Here is a 15,228-nt window from a genome sequence, read left to right on the forward strand (position 1 = left end):
AGCTATTCAGTTAACAAATAATTTGCTTTCACTGAAACTACAACACATTTCAAACACCAATAAAATATACCAAAAACATTGTCCTGCTGTCTGTTCAGTAATTCTGGAAAAGCCACTTGCTCCTTTGTAAATCAGTTTCTGCAAAGGTAAAAAATGTGGATTAAAACATTAACTCCTAAAAATATAATCACATTAAAGATCTGCGTTAGGATCTATTGATGAGAGTTAGGTTAAGAGCTAGTTTTTTCTACCATTAAACTAATGCATTTTTGGGCTAGGCATAGTAAGCAATTTCAAAAAATCAGAACACTTCACAATCTCTTTGAGATATTTTAAGTTTTGTTTGGTTCCAAATTCTACTTACTAGATCAACAAATTTTCTTATGATAATAATCATGTCATCTGACCAGAATCTAATAAATCCTAAATCCCTTCAGTTCATCACTTTGATTTATAGCTTCTTCACCCCAAAAAAAGTGGGGGGGGGAAGGAGTAAAACTCTCCTTATGCTCGGTACAAATGTTCATGAGCTGAAGCGCTCCCATGATCATGCTCAAACCAGGTACCACACCTTGCCTTACACATCCACAGTATGCCCTAATTTCAGGATGACACACCATACTACCCACTCTCTCCAGCAGCAGCACATCCTCACAAGCTCCTGTGTTCCCCACCCCAACCCACATTTTCCTGGCAAATGCCTTCAGCCCCTCATGCAGGGGAGAACTGGCTGCCTGCTCAGTGGGAAGAGGTAGGACCTGATCCACTTGTCTGGGGAAAGAAGGTAACATGACTGAACTTGAGGCAGAGCATAATACAGCAGACTGTATCTGTGATGGTACACAACATACTGCTGCAGGCTGAACATCTACCTTTGTGTCCTAAAAATCCAGTGTAAAAGCACTTTTACTTCAAGGCTAGATTGGATGGGGCTCTGAGCAACCTTGTCTAGTGGAAGGGAGTCCCTGCCCATGGCAGAGGGGTGGGAAGAGGTGATCTTCCACATCCCTTCCAACCAAAACCATTCTGCCTCAGCCTTCAAATGTCAAGAAGCTGAGAAATAAATGTATTGGGATTAGAGCACATTACCTACCTTAGTAAGAACTCCAAGTTTCATGACGGCCCTGATGCATTAACCTTGCTGACAGCTTGAAAAAAGACAACGTCAGCTTAAAAGAACACATCTCCTGGTTGCAGTTCTCTAATTTCCACTTGTTTGCACACAGTCATTTATCAGACATTGGCTCTCCACAGGTGTTAAGGAAAAATAATGTTCATGCTTAAGTGCTTGATGATCTTGGAATAAACAACTATTAACAACGTATTTCATTAGTGGTAATGATAGTAAAGAATGCCTCAATCGCAGGATGATCTGAATCCTTTTAACATTCAGCTTCTGTATTTATTTTTTTTTTTTCATTAAACAATGCTCATGTCAATAATAGCCATTAAGAACACAAAGAATACCATCATCCAGACTTTTTCAGAGGAATAAATTCTTCCCCATTCGTTCAGATTAAAAAAAACATCAAATATATTTCTTGCACAGGAGGATCTGCTTTTTTATTTCAACAGATTTCCATTTTATTTCCTGGAACTCTTCAACCCTGGAATTCAGGTTATTTAATAAATGTGAAAGCTTTTGAGAAAAGTTAAAAGTTTACAAGTTAAAAATATAAGCTCTGTTAATTGGGGGTTTTCACACCTGCAACCATTCCCTCTGTCTGTTACAGAAAAAGACACCTGTTCATATCCACACTGAGTGCCTGTCAACAGTTTCAGTGTGACACACAAAAAACTCTTGCAATCTACAGGTTACTTGGTTCATGATTGAAAGGGAGAGTGACCTGCAGAGCAGCCTCTGCCAAACTGTGACAGAGGCCATAAACAGCAAGCTGAGGTTTATCCTCCCATCATCAGCAGCCTGCTCCTAGCATTTCCAACACGAGCGCTCCTCTCTTCCCTGCCTTCACCAAAATTAGGATGATACTGGGAAATTTCAGGCCATAATCAAATCGGAAGGATGGAGGGAAGGCAAGGGGAAGCCAGAGGATGTGGAGAAGAGGATTAGTTTCAGCTGGACCAGTAACGTGATCCTGATCCAGCTGATCAAATGGCCTGGCAAGCATTAATATTGGCAAGTCTGTTGTTTTCACAACTGCAGAGTTCACAGCCAGAGCTCACAGCACATGTGAAATCACACACCTGCAGAAGAGCAAGTCCTCTGAGAAGAGTTCTCCACTTGCTGTATGGGGTCCACACCTCACTTAGAAGTTTTTCTACTAGATCTACTTAAGGGAAGTTTTTAAAACCACTGATCCTCCTTAATACTAACGGAATACTAAAAGCAACACATTTTCAGTCAGAACTACATTAACTATTTCTGTGAGTCTCTAGATTCTGCTAACAAAGACTTCTAAAGCAGAAATTATATTTACGTAATGAATCGAGAATCAAGAATGATTACAATTCTAATGTGAATAAAAAAGAAAACATTCAAATGTTTTTTCCTACCCACAGTCCTCAAAAATCCATCTTGTTTCTGCTTAACAGTCACATCCTAAACAAAGCTTATAGGACATGGCCTCCTTCAATACTACTATAAACCTAAGAAGCAGAATTATCTAAATGAGAATAACAAAGAGGAGAAAGAGTGAGAAGCCCTCAACTAGACTCTTCCCCAAGGTCTGGATATGACCAGGAAATAGACTCAATAAACTAAGTAAGGAAGTGTCTGTAGTAAGGGAAACTAGGAAGGTGGCCTTCTGCATGGATAAAAAAACAGAATTAAAAAACACTTCTGCACCCCTAGCTACAATGCACTTGAAGCAAGTATTTTCAAAAGAGAAAAAATAAATTAAAATTGTGTACAACTGTGATAGAAATCTTAAGAATAATGTACTGAAATTTAACTCACAATAAAAACAAAATTCGAAGCCTGAACAATAAATCAAAGAAATAACAGAGGATAGTTATTAAGTATTTGGAATGAGGGATTGCTGAAGCACGGCAACAAATCTCACAGCAAGTAATCTCTTCCACATGTAGAAAATGAACAGCTTCTTCATTTCAGGTTATTTAAATAGCTTGGCTCAACTATTTATCCATTTAAAATGAAGGAACTGGCTGGAGACTGAAGAAAAGCAAAATGCCCCCTTCCCAAATTATAAAAACAACCAAACCAAAGCATCTGCTCCAAGTGCAACTGGACACAAACTTTCTATCAAAGCTTTACACTAGTTAGGCCATCAACAGACACTACTAGAAGCATAAAGGTAAAACCACAAAATTCAGTACAGGCTACAAGAACTATGGACTTGAAGAAGCTTTTAAGTTCTGTATTTCTAATAGGAGAACTAAAGCTGCCTCCCTCATACCTAGTTCAGCTGGAGCTATTACAGCATACACATAGTGCAAAATGAAAAGGCTTACAGAAGATTACACATTAATCTTGCAACCGGTTGAAAAGTTGCCTGTTTTAGTAACTACCAAGCAAAAAGAAACTAAATTTATTCAGAAATAGAATCCAAGCACGTATAAATGCAAACCAACACTTGAACAATTTAAAGCAGAATTAATGGTTAAAATAAAGCATGAAAATCCTATCAAAGGTAATGAAGACAGTATTTCAAGAGTGAAGTCAGACTGAAAAATTGTTTCGAAAAACCAGCAAAGCAAGAAGTGTACACAAAAAAAAAAGATAAAAACATATTGTCAGCTCCCTTTGCAGTAAATGGGTTCATGAGTGATAGTACCCACAGTAAAAGTAATCTATTAGAGCTAAACAGCTAATAAACAATTGCCAATCTTTCAAAGGGTCACAGCTACAAAACAGCACACAAAATTCACAGCAATGAAAGCTTCAGCTCACTGATGCCTACTTGCTGCACACTTTGACTCGAGATGGGTTTTATACAGTTTTACAGAGAAATCGTTCAAAGCATCATTAAAATGGAATTAAAACTTTTCCACAGGGTAGCAAACATTCAACAATTTAGGGCAGGATGTGCAAAACCATACATGCAACTGAAACTGCAGGGGGATGTAGGTGATCAGAATATAATTACCTGAGCTAATTATCTTGCATAACCTCAAGCTGTATGCAACTCTTGCAAAATTGTCATGGGCTGTCTCACAGCCATGGGTCAAATCTTCTGTTTGAAGTTCAGACAGAGACAGTAGTTGGAGAAGCAGTTTTTATTAATATTACTTTGGGACAAGCCCAATATTCAGAGGAAGCAATGCTGCACACGAAACATCAACACCATTTCCTGAGTACTCTTTGGAGGTCTTATCCATTCACTGGATTAACCCTTAGATTGCTTCCTTTGAAAGCCCTGGAACAGTGTGACAAGCAAGGAGAGCCAGCTTTGAACAGGATGCACAGCTGTCTCCCAAAACAAACCTTGGACACTTCAGGTGTCCTGACTTCTGAGAGCGACCAGGACTGATCTGGCAGGATACATAAGAAGAATTCAAACTCAGGACAGCCCTTCAGAACCACAAAAGGATCACAAATGCCAACTGTACGGTATTTTGACAGAAAGCTGAACAAAGACTGCTTCCAACAATTGCTCCATTTCCCACTGCTCACAGCTGTATTAACACCATACAGCCAAGGAATGGCCTGCACGACTCATTTTAGAGCACTGTTTTTCCCCTGCTAAATCCCAAAAGAGCAGCAGAGCACTAAACCAGAAAGAACCCAAGATTTTATTACACACTGAAAATATGAGCTTTCCTGGGAATCTTCCTTTAAATTAAATAGTTTGGAATAACTTCACAAGGCTTTATATTTCAGGATGTATTTCAAAGAACTGCAAAAGCATTAGCCCCAGCACCTTTACTGATTCTACTGCAAGCTCGAACACAAAGACAATGCAGTTCTTTAAAACATAGATACTGGACAAGAGCTTTTTTCTTGAACAGCTTTACACACAGGTGGCCAGCAAGTGTCAACTATCCAGCATACGGAGAAAAATCTAACTTTTTGTATAGCTTTATTCTAAACACCAGAGCATCCAGAACACCATGAGACACTTTGCCAAGATAATAAAGAAAATATGCCAATCAGGGTCTTTCATAAAGGAAAACTTGATTTTTAGAAAGCTCTATTGGTTATGTTTAAAACTTGAAATTTAAGAGAAATCATAGTCAGTTTTTCATTTTCTGTGTTTTCAACAGCTGACCACTAAAGGCTTTTCGAAGAGTAAAATGTAGCAACAAGTTTATGCTACAAAAGCTGCATTACCACCCAGAAATCAGAAAACACTTCTATTGCTACAGACTGAGAAACTACAGTGAGAGATGCTGAAACACACTGGCATCACAGGGCACAGAAACGCTGCTTAGCTCTCTACCTTTCCACACTCCAGCACCAATGTCACTCCTGCAGCCCCTGATTGCTCCCATTAGCAATTAAGTACAATGGAGAGCTCTAGGTTGCACCGCGCAAGTTGAACAATGTTGGCAGCACTACTTTTAGCCAGGATCATGTGTTACAATTATCACCGTGCCCTCAAGTAGCTCTTAAGGCACTGCTAATGCTTTCTTGGCTAATTAAATTAAGCTGACCTTGTATACATTTCTAAAATGTCTAACTAAGTACACTGACATGATTTAAGAGTGTTTATTACACAATAAATTCTTGATCAACTTTTGATTTGTGCTTTGAGATGACTAAGAAAAATCATTTCAATTGCCAAAGAAGTGTTACCAGCAATCACAACTCAGTGTCTGAAAACATCAGACATCAGTAGAGACAAAGTGAAAATTTAACTACTTATGGTCACAGGATCCTCAAGTGTGACACTTCATAGTGTTACTGAAGTCCACTGAACCTATAAGCCTTGTGTTAAAAATTCTATGTCTCTGTAGATTTTGATGAGGTTTTCTTGCCAGAATGCTTTAATATGAACCTAGAACACTTCCCAAATTTTAATGCTCAGAAGAAAAAAATCAGTAGTTTTATACACGTGTATAATTCGTGTAACAAAAGAATCTGTACTTATAGAAGCATAGCTTCAGAATCTACTAAATAGTGTGTAAATCAGTCCTGAAAACAGGAAGAAAACAAAGCCCAGTTTTTCCCCTCTGTACCCTCTCTATGCACTCTGCTATGACATCATCTCAGACAATAAACTTCTTGGCTCCTTGATCCATTTAGTGAGGGATTTTGTTCATTTTAATCTGGCTTCTGGTCAGCAGACAGACACACATGTATTCATCTCCATCACTGACTGCATGGTCACCAATCAATAATTCAAACCAGTTTACTTTTCAAAGCCTGACGTCATTGCTTTCTCCAAGCTGAGTGAGTACTACTGAGGGAATACACTGACCACGATAAAGGCATTTAGACTATTATAGTCTATTTCCACAAAATGATGTGTTGCCTCCTGTCAGATCAAGCACAAAAAGTACACTATGCACATATAACTCGGAATAATACTGAAGTAGAAGACTAGAAACTTAAGTTCTCGGGAAAGGAGAGAGTCAAGCCTATCCTTATAAATGCGTGCAAAAAAAACAAACAAATGGGAAAAAAAAACCAAAACAAAAACACACACACAAAGGAAAAAGGAAATCAGAAAAAGCCAAGTGGAAAAAATAAGAAGGAAATAGATACAGAAGAGGTAGAAGGCAAGTCCTATCCCCTCATTTCGTCTACTCGGCATCTTACAGGATGCCATTAGGTTATTAACTTGGTTTTTGTTGCTAATAAGAAACAGACAGATGATCTGTTAAAATGCATTCTGAAAGGTAGCTAGAAACATTCTCACTGAAGAGTATATCTCAGGGAGTCACAGTCAAAAGCTCCATGCAAGAAAATTAAGTCACACACTGCAAACAAGAAGGATCCCATCTCTGCCAGAGATCCAAACTCTAGCTGCCCATTAACCCGATTAACTGCTGGTAGCAAGGCTGATTTCCTGATGTGACACCCAAAAGATTTAGAAAGGACAGACTGTTCCAGTCAACTGCAAAAAACCACCCCCCCCCCCAAAAAAAAAAAAAAAAAAAAAAAAAAAAAAAAAAAAATACAACTGCATGAAGATGATCCCAGCATGCTTTCTGAACACAGCCTCACTATCTGTGTCCCGACAGTCACTTCCAAAAGCAAAGGCTTTGTCTCCCTACTGCTATACTTATTCATGTCCTAATCACTGAGATCCTTCTCTGGCACTACTTCAAGAAGACTCAAAAGCTCAAAAAGACACTATATTGCTGACAGTATTTACATCTGAAGAATAAAAAGAGTTGTACAAAAACAACTTTAAAATACAGTGAGATATACATATTTTATAAAACACACTGGATGGGGGAAATAAGAAAAAAAATCTTTTTTGATAACTTCTGCTCATATTTGGCAATTACTTCTCAAAAGGAAGGAAAAAATCCACCTCAAACGCATGAGATGTGTTGTGAAGCAAAAAAGTTCAATCCCATACACCAAAATTTACATTTAACTTTAGAAGAAATGCTCTTTCAGAAATGTGGGCAATATCCTGAGAAGCATTCACGATATTTTACACAATCTCCTTTCCTTACACCATGACAATAATGTAATTTGAACATTTTAATAATTTGTAGTAAAAAAACACTGTTCATGAATTAAAAATACTTGGAAAGAAGCCCAAGCTAGTTTTCTTAGCAGCAGTAAACTCCGTGAGAAGCAAGGCAGTAAGGGTTACTTCAAACTTTGCTTCACAAACCACAAGACCCATGATATGAATAAACAGAAACTGCACACTAGAACAAGCAAAACAGCTTTTTACAGTTTTGGTGCTGCATCCCCAGGAGTCCACTGAAATTAAACAAGGAAGAAAGAGGGAACAAGGAAAAGTAAGATGGGGGAAGGGTAGAACTGTGAAGTATGAAAGAATTGAAATAGAAACATAGAAAGTACAGGATATCTCGTGAGTGATTTGTATTTGGTTTAGTATTTTGGACCAAACGGATAGGGTAAAAGGTTTTGTGAGAATTCCAGGTGACATCCTTCTGATCTGCCTCTGGCTGCTGCTGCTGTTTTTCTACCCAGCTGATTAACTTCCTCCTTTGCACGGCAGGGACGTGGTCAGTTGATGCAGGACTTTCAAACACTCAGACCCTCAAATTTCACTTCCATGTTGGCATTGCTTTCATAATATACACGCAAATTTGGCAGCTATTAATACCAGTTAAAACCTTTAAAGCAATACATGAAGTTTCATCAACCGAAGAAAAAGTCCTGCCTAGAATTCCTCCTGTGGGAGGAATTTCTTCACAGAAAGGATCATTAAACACTGGGAACGGGCTGCCCAGGGAGGCGGTGGAGGCACCGGCCCTGGAGCTGTTTAAGGAAAGACTCGATGTGGCACTCAGCGCCATGGTCTGGTTGACAAGGTGGTGATCGGTCACAGGTCGGGACTCGATGATCTCAGAGGCCTTTGGCAACCTCACTGATTCTGTGATTCTTCGATAATTAAAAACAACAATTGCAGGTTTTGTCAACAGAGCTGTTTACAGACAAGGAAGAAAGGAGACTCCCGAATTCTTTCTTCCAGTTAGAATTTTAGAATGTTAATTCTCCAGATCGGGCTGTAGAATTTCACTTGCAGTTAGCCCGTCTAACCAAAGCTACGACAGTGAGTTCGGCTGGGAAAGCATTCAACTTAAACTTGACGGCAAAAATCACACCCTCCCTACCACAAAAACGGGGCGGGGGGCTTTCCCGAACATCACCTTCCTCCCGTCGCAGCCGCCAGCCGAATGGAGGTCATTTAGGGAAAAAGAGGGCGGGGGGGGGGGGGGGGGGGGGGGAGCACACACACATACACAAATCAAACCCGGGCCGAGGTTTATTGCGAAGTTGCTGCGGGCGCAGCTCCCAACTTTTGTCTGGCGGCGGCAGCGCCGGGCGCGGCCGCAGGGGGAGCCCCGCGCCGCCGGACCCCGCCGGACCCCCGCCCGCCGCCGGCCCCGCCGGGCACCGGCACCGCGGCCGCTCCGCCGCCCGTGTCCCCGCCGCCCCCTACCCTGTCAGCGGCACCCGCCGCCCCGGCGCTGGCCCCACAGGGACTGCGGCTCTCCGCAGCCGCCCCCCGCGCCCCTGTCGGCTCCGCGGTGCCTCCTCGCCGCGGGCTGCCCGCCGGCCCCACCGTCCGTTCCGACAGCCGTCTCGGCAGCCGCCCCCCGCCGGCTCCCGTGCCCGCGGCCCCCCCTGCCCCCGGCACCAGCGGCGCTGCTCCCAGCGATTACCCGGCCTCGCCGCCTCCCTCCCTCCGGTCCCCCGTGGACTCCCCGGTCCTCACCCGCGCTGCCGCCGCCTCCTCCAGCCCGGCCGCATCTGCCTTGGTGCCCCTCTTAGAAGAGCGGGTGCGGGACGAGATGAAATGGCTGCCGGCCCCGGCCGCCGCGGCCGCCGCTTTGCCCAGGGGGCGCAGAGAGCTCTTTCTGGTGTTCACCATGGCCCCGGCGAGGGGGGACACGGGGGGCGCCGCCGCCGCCGCCGCCGCCGCCGCCGCCGCCGGCGCGGAGGGAGGAGGGAGGGAGGGCGGACAGGCGGGGGCTCGGGCAGGGAGGGGAAGGGGAGGGAGAGGGGGAAAGGGGGGAGGAGGGAGGAAGGAAGAAAAGCCCTCCGGGGAAGGCGCTCCGCCGAGCAGAGACGCAGCCGGAGCCGCGCCGGCTCCTCCCGCCGCTGTCGCCGCCGCCGCCTCTCGGGCTCAGCCCGGCTCTAACTGGCCGCCATTACTGTCCCTGCTCCCTTTCTCTGCTCGCTCCGCGCCGCCCCCGCCAGCCGCCGCCGGGGGGCGCTGCGGCCCCGGCGCGGCCGTTCTATCCCGGCGCCGCGCGCTCTATGGGCCCGGCCCGGCCCGGCTCGGCTCGGCCCGGGGGCGGCGGCGGCGGCCGCGGGTCCCCGGGGAGCTGCTCCCGCTCCGGCTCTGGCTCCGCGGCGGGGACCGAGAGCCCATACAGCCCCACGGCCTTGCCGCGGCCTGGAGAGCCAGCGGCCGGGCCTGGCCCGGCGTGACCCCGTGGGGCGGGGGAGCCGCCGTCGCCGCCGCCCCCTGAGGGTTGAGCCGAGGGCTGGGGAGTTCAAGGGCAGGGGGAGCGGCTGCCCGGGGCCGCGGGGGGTGAAGGGCAGCGCTGGCATCCGGAAAGGGGCTCAGGCGCCCGTCCTGGGGGGCTGGAGCCGTCGGGTCTGCCCGCCCAGGGAGGCTCTTGCCAGGAGCCGACCGGACAGCTTGGGCGAACAGATCTCTCGAGGATGAGGTCTCCGTAATTTCTCGTGGAAAAGTCTTTCTATAGTCTGGTGAGCCTCATTATTAAGAAATCCCCTTGATATCCAGGCTAGTGGGAGTGCGCCCTTGCTTCTCCCATCGCGCCAGTCACCGGCAGCGCTCCCTGTGTTTTGCTTCAACCTGCGCTTCGTGTTCCTTGCTCGGTCCTTAGCAAGCTCATTTCTCCCCATCTCCCTCCTTATCACAGATGCGTGTCAGAGGAGTGAAGAATACAACGCAATACCGTACAACGGATACCTAAATGCTTTTCAGATTACTCACAAACTATAACCCTTCAGCCTACTCCCGAACCTAATCCCTTCTCGCCGATCGATGTAAGAATCATTCTCTCGCCACTTGTTGCCCTATACAGAAGTTAAGCGCAGTGCCTGCACATAAACCCCGAAACCAAAAGCTTTGTGAAAGAAACGTAGCTGGGGAACACAAGCGTACAGGTGTAGGTGACAAAGTCTCGACCTTTTAATTTTCACACTTACTGGTTTGGCACTGCTAGGCAAGTCATTTCAGTGCTTCTTGCTTCTTTAACCAAAAAGAATAGTATCATGAAATTACTGAGCACGTGGTTCTGACTATTAGGCGCAAGCAAGCTTTATCAAAGTACTTTTATTGTTTAAAGACGGAAAGTGTGATAATCTTTTAGTAGAGAACAATAAATTCTAAAAAAAAACCCACTATTATTCTGTTTTACCTACATACTCCCACATCTTTCTTTTCAAGTTTACAGTCTGTGAAAGTATGGTAGAATGTGTACTTAAAAATAGAAAATATGCAACAATGACATCAGGCTGTATAATAAGAAAATCAGCTTTTTAAATACCGAAGGGGAAAAGAAAATCTTACTGTGAATAGCAGCAAATTTTTAGTTTTATGAGATACTCCAAAATATAGTGCACTTCAGGGGTAGGAACTGTAATGTCTCATCTGACATTCTCTGTTTAGAGCTTGTAATCTGCATTAGCAACAGTACTTCATCTCCTGTCCCAGAATCTCCAGTGTCTTTCAAAAACAGAGTAGTTCTGCTCCATAAGATTGGTTTTAGTAGGCTTCATATCTTTTGTTTCTTCATTTATTTGTTTAAAGGTTATGAAGGGATGTAGTAATTTCGTACACTTGTAGGCTAAGGAGTATTTTAATTAAAAACCTACAAGAGGCTTTGTGAATGGTATGTGGAAATCACATCCTTTTAGCCTTCAAAAGTAGGAATAGAAGGAAACTGCAAGACACTGCCCCTTACCAAATACCAGGAGATGTGTTCAGTAACAGTATCACATCATATATAGAATAATGTGACAAATAATGTACTTTAACATTTCTGTCCTATTGTACTGACAGGCCATGAATCTCAGATATGGTTTTCAAATTCTGTTGGTCTGGAAACGAATGTTGATCTTCAAGTTTTTGTACTCGTCACAAAAATATCCCCATTTTGGGAAAACCAAGAGATGAGTCGCCCAAAAAAGGGCCCAGGCTGCAGCAGTTACAGTTAGCAGTGAATGTCATAACTCAGGATTGCACTCATTGGCAGGGCTGTTTGGGGAAGCTTGCATAACATCTGCTTGCAACATGACTGATTCAAACCAGCACTCCTCTCATGAACACTGATGACTTTTAAAAAGTAAAATAAGCGAAGTCAATATGCAAACAAATTGATTTTCCTAGGTGTCTGTCCAGATTTGCTTGAAAAATAGAAATCCCCCAACTCAAAAGGTATTCATTCTATATTTGCTAGATATTTATACCACAGTTGTGGTGGGTTTTGGTTTTTTTGGTTTGGGCTTGTTTTTTGGTTTTTTTTGGTGTGTGTGTGTTCTGATCTCATTCCTGTGAGCCATACTCAGAGAGCACTCTTTATGATGCCGGAGGGACTACTGTGGAGAGATTGATGTAGTTAAAAATCCCTGATCTCTGCTTTGAACATTTGTAGTGCTTCATTCTCATTATGTTAGCATGGTAGGAAACACAGAAAGATGTGCTTCATTTTGGATGTTTACTCCCTGTGTTCTTTTTCACAGATGGTTTTATTTACAGGTTTCTTTGTTGTCTTGTTCCTCTTAGAAGGTGTGGCTGGTTATTTTGACTCAAATACCTTATGGCTTTATAGCTTCCATGTCAGCCTCATCACCATTTTTAGCACTGACAATAAAAATAAATCAATCATAAGGTTTGCTTGGTAGCTTTGATTGGATTTTTTTTTAATGCAGAGAACATGTTAACATAGGATTAATATTTTATATTACACATACTTAGAGATTTAAATGTGGTTTTACAATGAAAGATGAATTACTGTAGAAAAGGATTTAGAGTAATTTTTCTAATCCAAGAATTTACTTGTTCCCATTTTTTTTCCTATCTATTGTTGGTTCAAGTGTCATATGAAGACAGAACAGCATTTAGACTCCTTCAGCACTCTACATGCAGGAGATGCTTGGGGGAAAAAAAGTAGGAACTCTGAGTAGTGAGAGACAATAAAAAAATTAAGGGGAGAAGGACTTAAGGGGAGAAGCCACATTCCACTAAGTATTACATTTTTAAAAAAATTGTAGACCTCATTCAGTTTCAAGTAGCTTGTCTTGTAGTTTGGTCTTACAGACAGATGTCTAAATGCTTCTACAAATAAATGCCACTGGGAAGGACCACATTTCAAATAGAAGCAGTTTAGAATGAATGCTGAAGCTTACAGCAGTGCTCAATGTCCTTTTATATCCAGTTGTTCAGAAAAGAGATTAAGGTATCTGAAAAATGTATTAAGAAGAAGCCACACCATCTGCCAAGGCAGGTACACCACTGGAAAATTGGAAAAATATGAAAAATTACTTGAGCAAAAGAGTCCCTTTCCATTAAACAAGAGTTGGCGAATGAAGTCATATTGGGACATCATGATGTACTTAAAAAAATTACCCAGGAAGGAAGACCTTGTTTGCTATGTGAATGATATATAATGACACAATAAATATTTGGAGATGGAAGATTTTGTTGTCAAATGTTCCTATTTTACCAGGAAATCAGGAATTACAACAAAAGAAAAAGTCCTTCATCCCTTATTCAGAACTTTTGTAGAGAGTTTCTTCCTAGTAAGGACCAGAGGGCTCTATTCAGTGAGTTACCATTTGCTTCAATCATAGGCAATTTACCAGAGATTACTTTGCAATATCTCTGAATAGCAGTAACATTCCAAAGAATGGAAATCAAGTCATCTTTTCAGGCCTCTATTTATAAGCTCATATGTGCGCCTCTCAATCATGCTGTCAACTCTTCCTGGTTTCAGTTGAATCTTGAAATAAAAAAAGATTCACAAGAGATCTCACTTTTGTAAATGCACCCTAAGCCTTTTCCTGAGGGGGATGTTAGGAAATTAAGATTGTGCGGTTACTCCTTTGAGAACTGTCCATTATGAAGATAAGCCCATGGGATATAGGTTTGGAAACTTCAAAGAAGCAGCATCCAGTAATCAGGACTGATAGTACCTTGAACTGGAACACAGAACACAATACAATTCCTCCATGTTGCAGGCATTTTGCTATGTTATTAAAGAAGGCTCATTATTTGAAGACTACCACTGTCATTTAAAAATGGATAATAGTTATGATTTCAAATTAAATAGTTAATGTCCAGTGCCTTTATCAGCACACCTATCTGAAGATTGTTTTCCACACTAGATAACATCAGTGCAACTTGAAGCGGGATCAGAGTAGGTTTCTTAGATAACATTAGAAGGGAGTGGTAAAACTTACCTCCTAATATTTCAAAATTATCTTCCCATCACATCTCGCCATTAGCTTCCATAACATTTTTTCTGTTGAGCAAAGGTCACAGTAGATAGTTTTTCTAATAATAATAATTGTGTGAAACTCATAGGCTGATGATATTGCAACCAGGCATCTGCAGGGTCTGTTTTTCACTATCATTCAGGCTGGAAATGACTTCCATCTTGGACAAAAGTGGCAAATCATCTCACTTTGGTGCTTATGATCATTAATCATATGAAAGTAGCACCGCCAGCCTGTTACTATGCTGGGTGATGTATAGCTTTGTAGTAAAAACCAGACTCTGTTCTAAAATGCTCACAATAAAAACAGGCATTTATGAACACATGTGTAGATAAGCCTCAGCACCATACAAATGCACAATGGCTTGATTAGGATCACATGGCAAGTCCATCAAAAACATTATTGGTTCATAAATCTCCCTAGTCCTCACTCACAATCTTAGCTTTCAAACTGTGGGGTTTTGTTACAGGTCCAAAAACGAGCTCATAAAATACACTACCATGTCATCATTGTAGTTTCACTTAAAAGTGTCTTTGAGAATTCACGATACATTATTTCCAAATGTGTGTTATCTGGTACAAACAGTTGCTCAGGCTGCCTTGAATTTTTCATGGGTTTATGCATTTCACACTAATTTTAAAATTGAAGCTATATTCAATTTTCTTGTGTATTTACAGTCCAAGAGTCCAGCAACCTGTGGATACTCCTTTCATTCAATGCACAGGGATCATACCCTCATCACCCGTGAAACAACGCCTTGCTTTTCCAGTGCATAGCTGACTTCCCAGAAACATTGGTTCCTTAAGCTACTCCCCTGCGTGTGGCAGCCTAGAAGGTTTAACATTCCTTCAAGGACCATTCATCCTATGCAGAGGAATGGCTGTCATAGTGGAATTGCCATTTACAGGGTAACCAGACTCTATTCTCCTATTTATTTTGCAGTCCCAGTTCCCTCACAGTGTGTTTCTGCTCTGTGTGCACACACTTACAAAAGGCGTCAGGCAACAGCTCCTCTCTCAAGTTAAGGTCAATCAATATGGCTGATGTTTAATTATAGGTAGCTGACAGTGTCCTCTGGAATAGGCTAACCTTGTTAAATATAAGGTTTAAAAATATCCCTTCAAAATTAATTTTCTGCTTGTTTTTAGATGCCCTGTGTGTGCTGGTTCTCCTGTGAC

The 15,228-nt window shown here is 42.5% G+C and overlaps 1 protein-coding gene across 5 annotated transcripts in view; it reads right to left on the reverse strand.

Moving 5' to 3' along the window:
• Positions 1-9,498, reverse strand: part of ATAD2B (ATPase family AAA domain containing 2B) — a 74,460-nt gene extending 64,962 nt beyond the window's left edge. For 4 of the 5 annotated variants that reach the window (XM_040058633.2, XM_040058631.2, XM_040058630.2 and 1 more), the window contains exon 1: positions 9,294-9,469. In XM_040058633.2, coding sequence (XP_039914567.1) covers positions 9,294-9,449 — 156 coding nt within the window. In that variant the 5' untranslated portion in view covers positions 9,450-9,469. Of the gene's footprint in view, positions 1-9,293 lie in introns of all 5 variants that reach the window. The other variant, XM_040058627.2, reaches the window with a different exon arrangement.
• Positions 9,499-15,228: the final 5,730 nt, after the last annotated feature.

Source organism: Hirundo rustica, chromosome 3, assembly GCF_015227805.2.
Source record: "Hirundo rustica isolate bHirRus1 chromosome 3, bHirRus1.pri.v3, whole genome shotgun sequence".
Taxonomy (NCBI): Eukaryota; Metazoa; Chordata; class Aves; order Passeriformes; family Hirundinidae; genus Hirundo; species Hirundo rustica.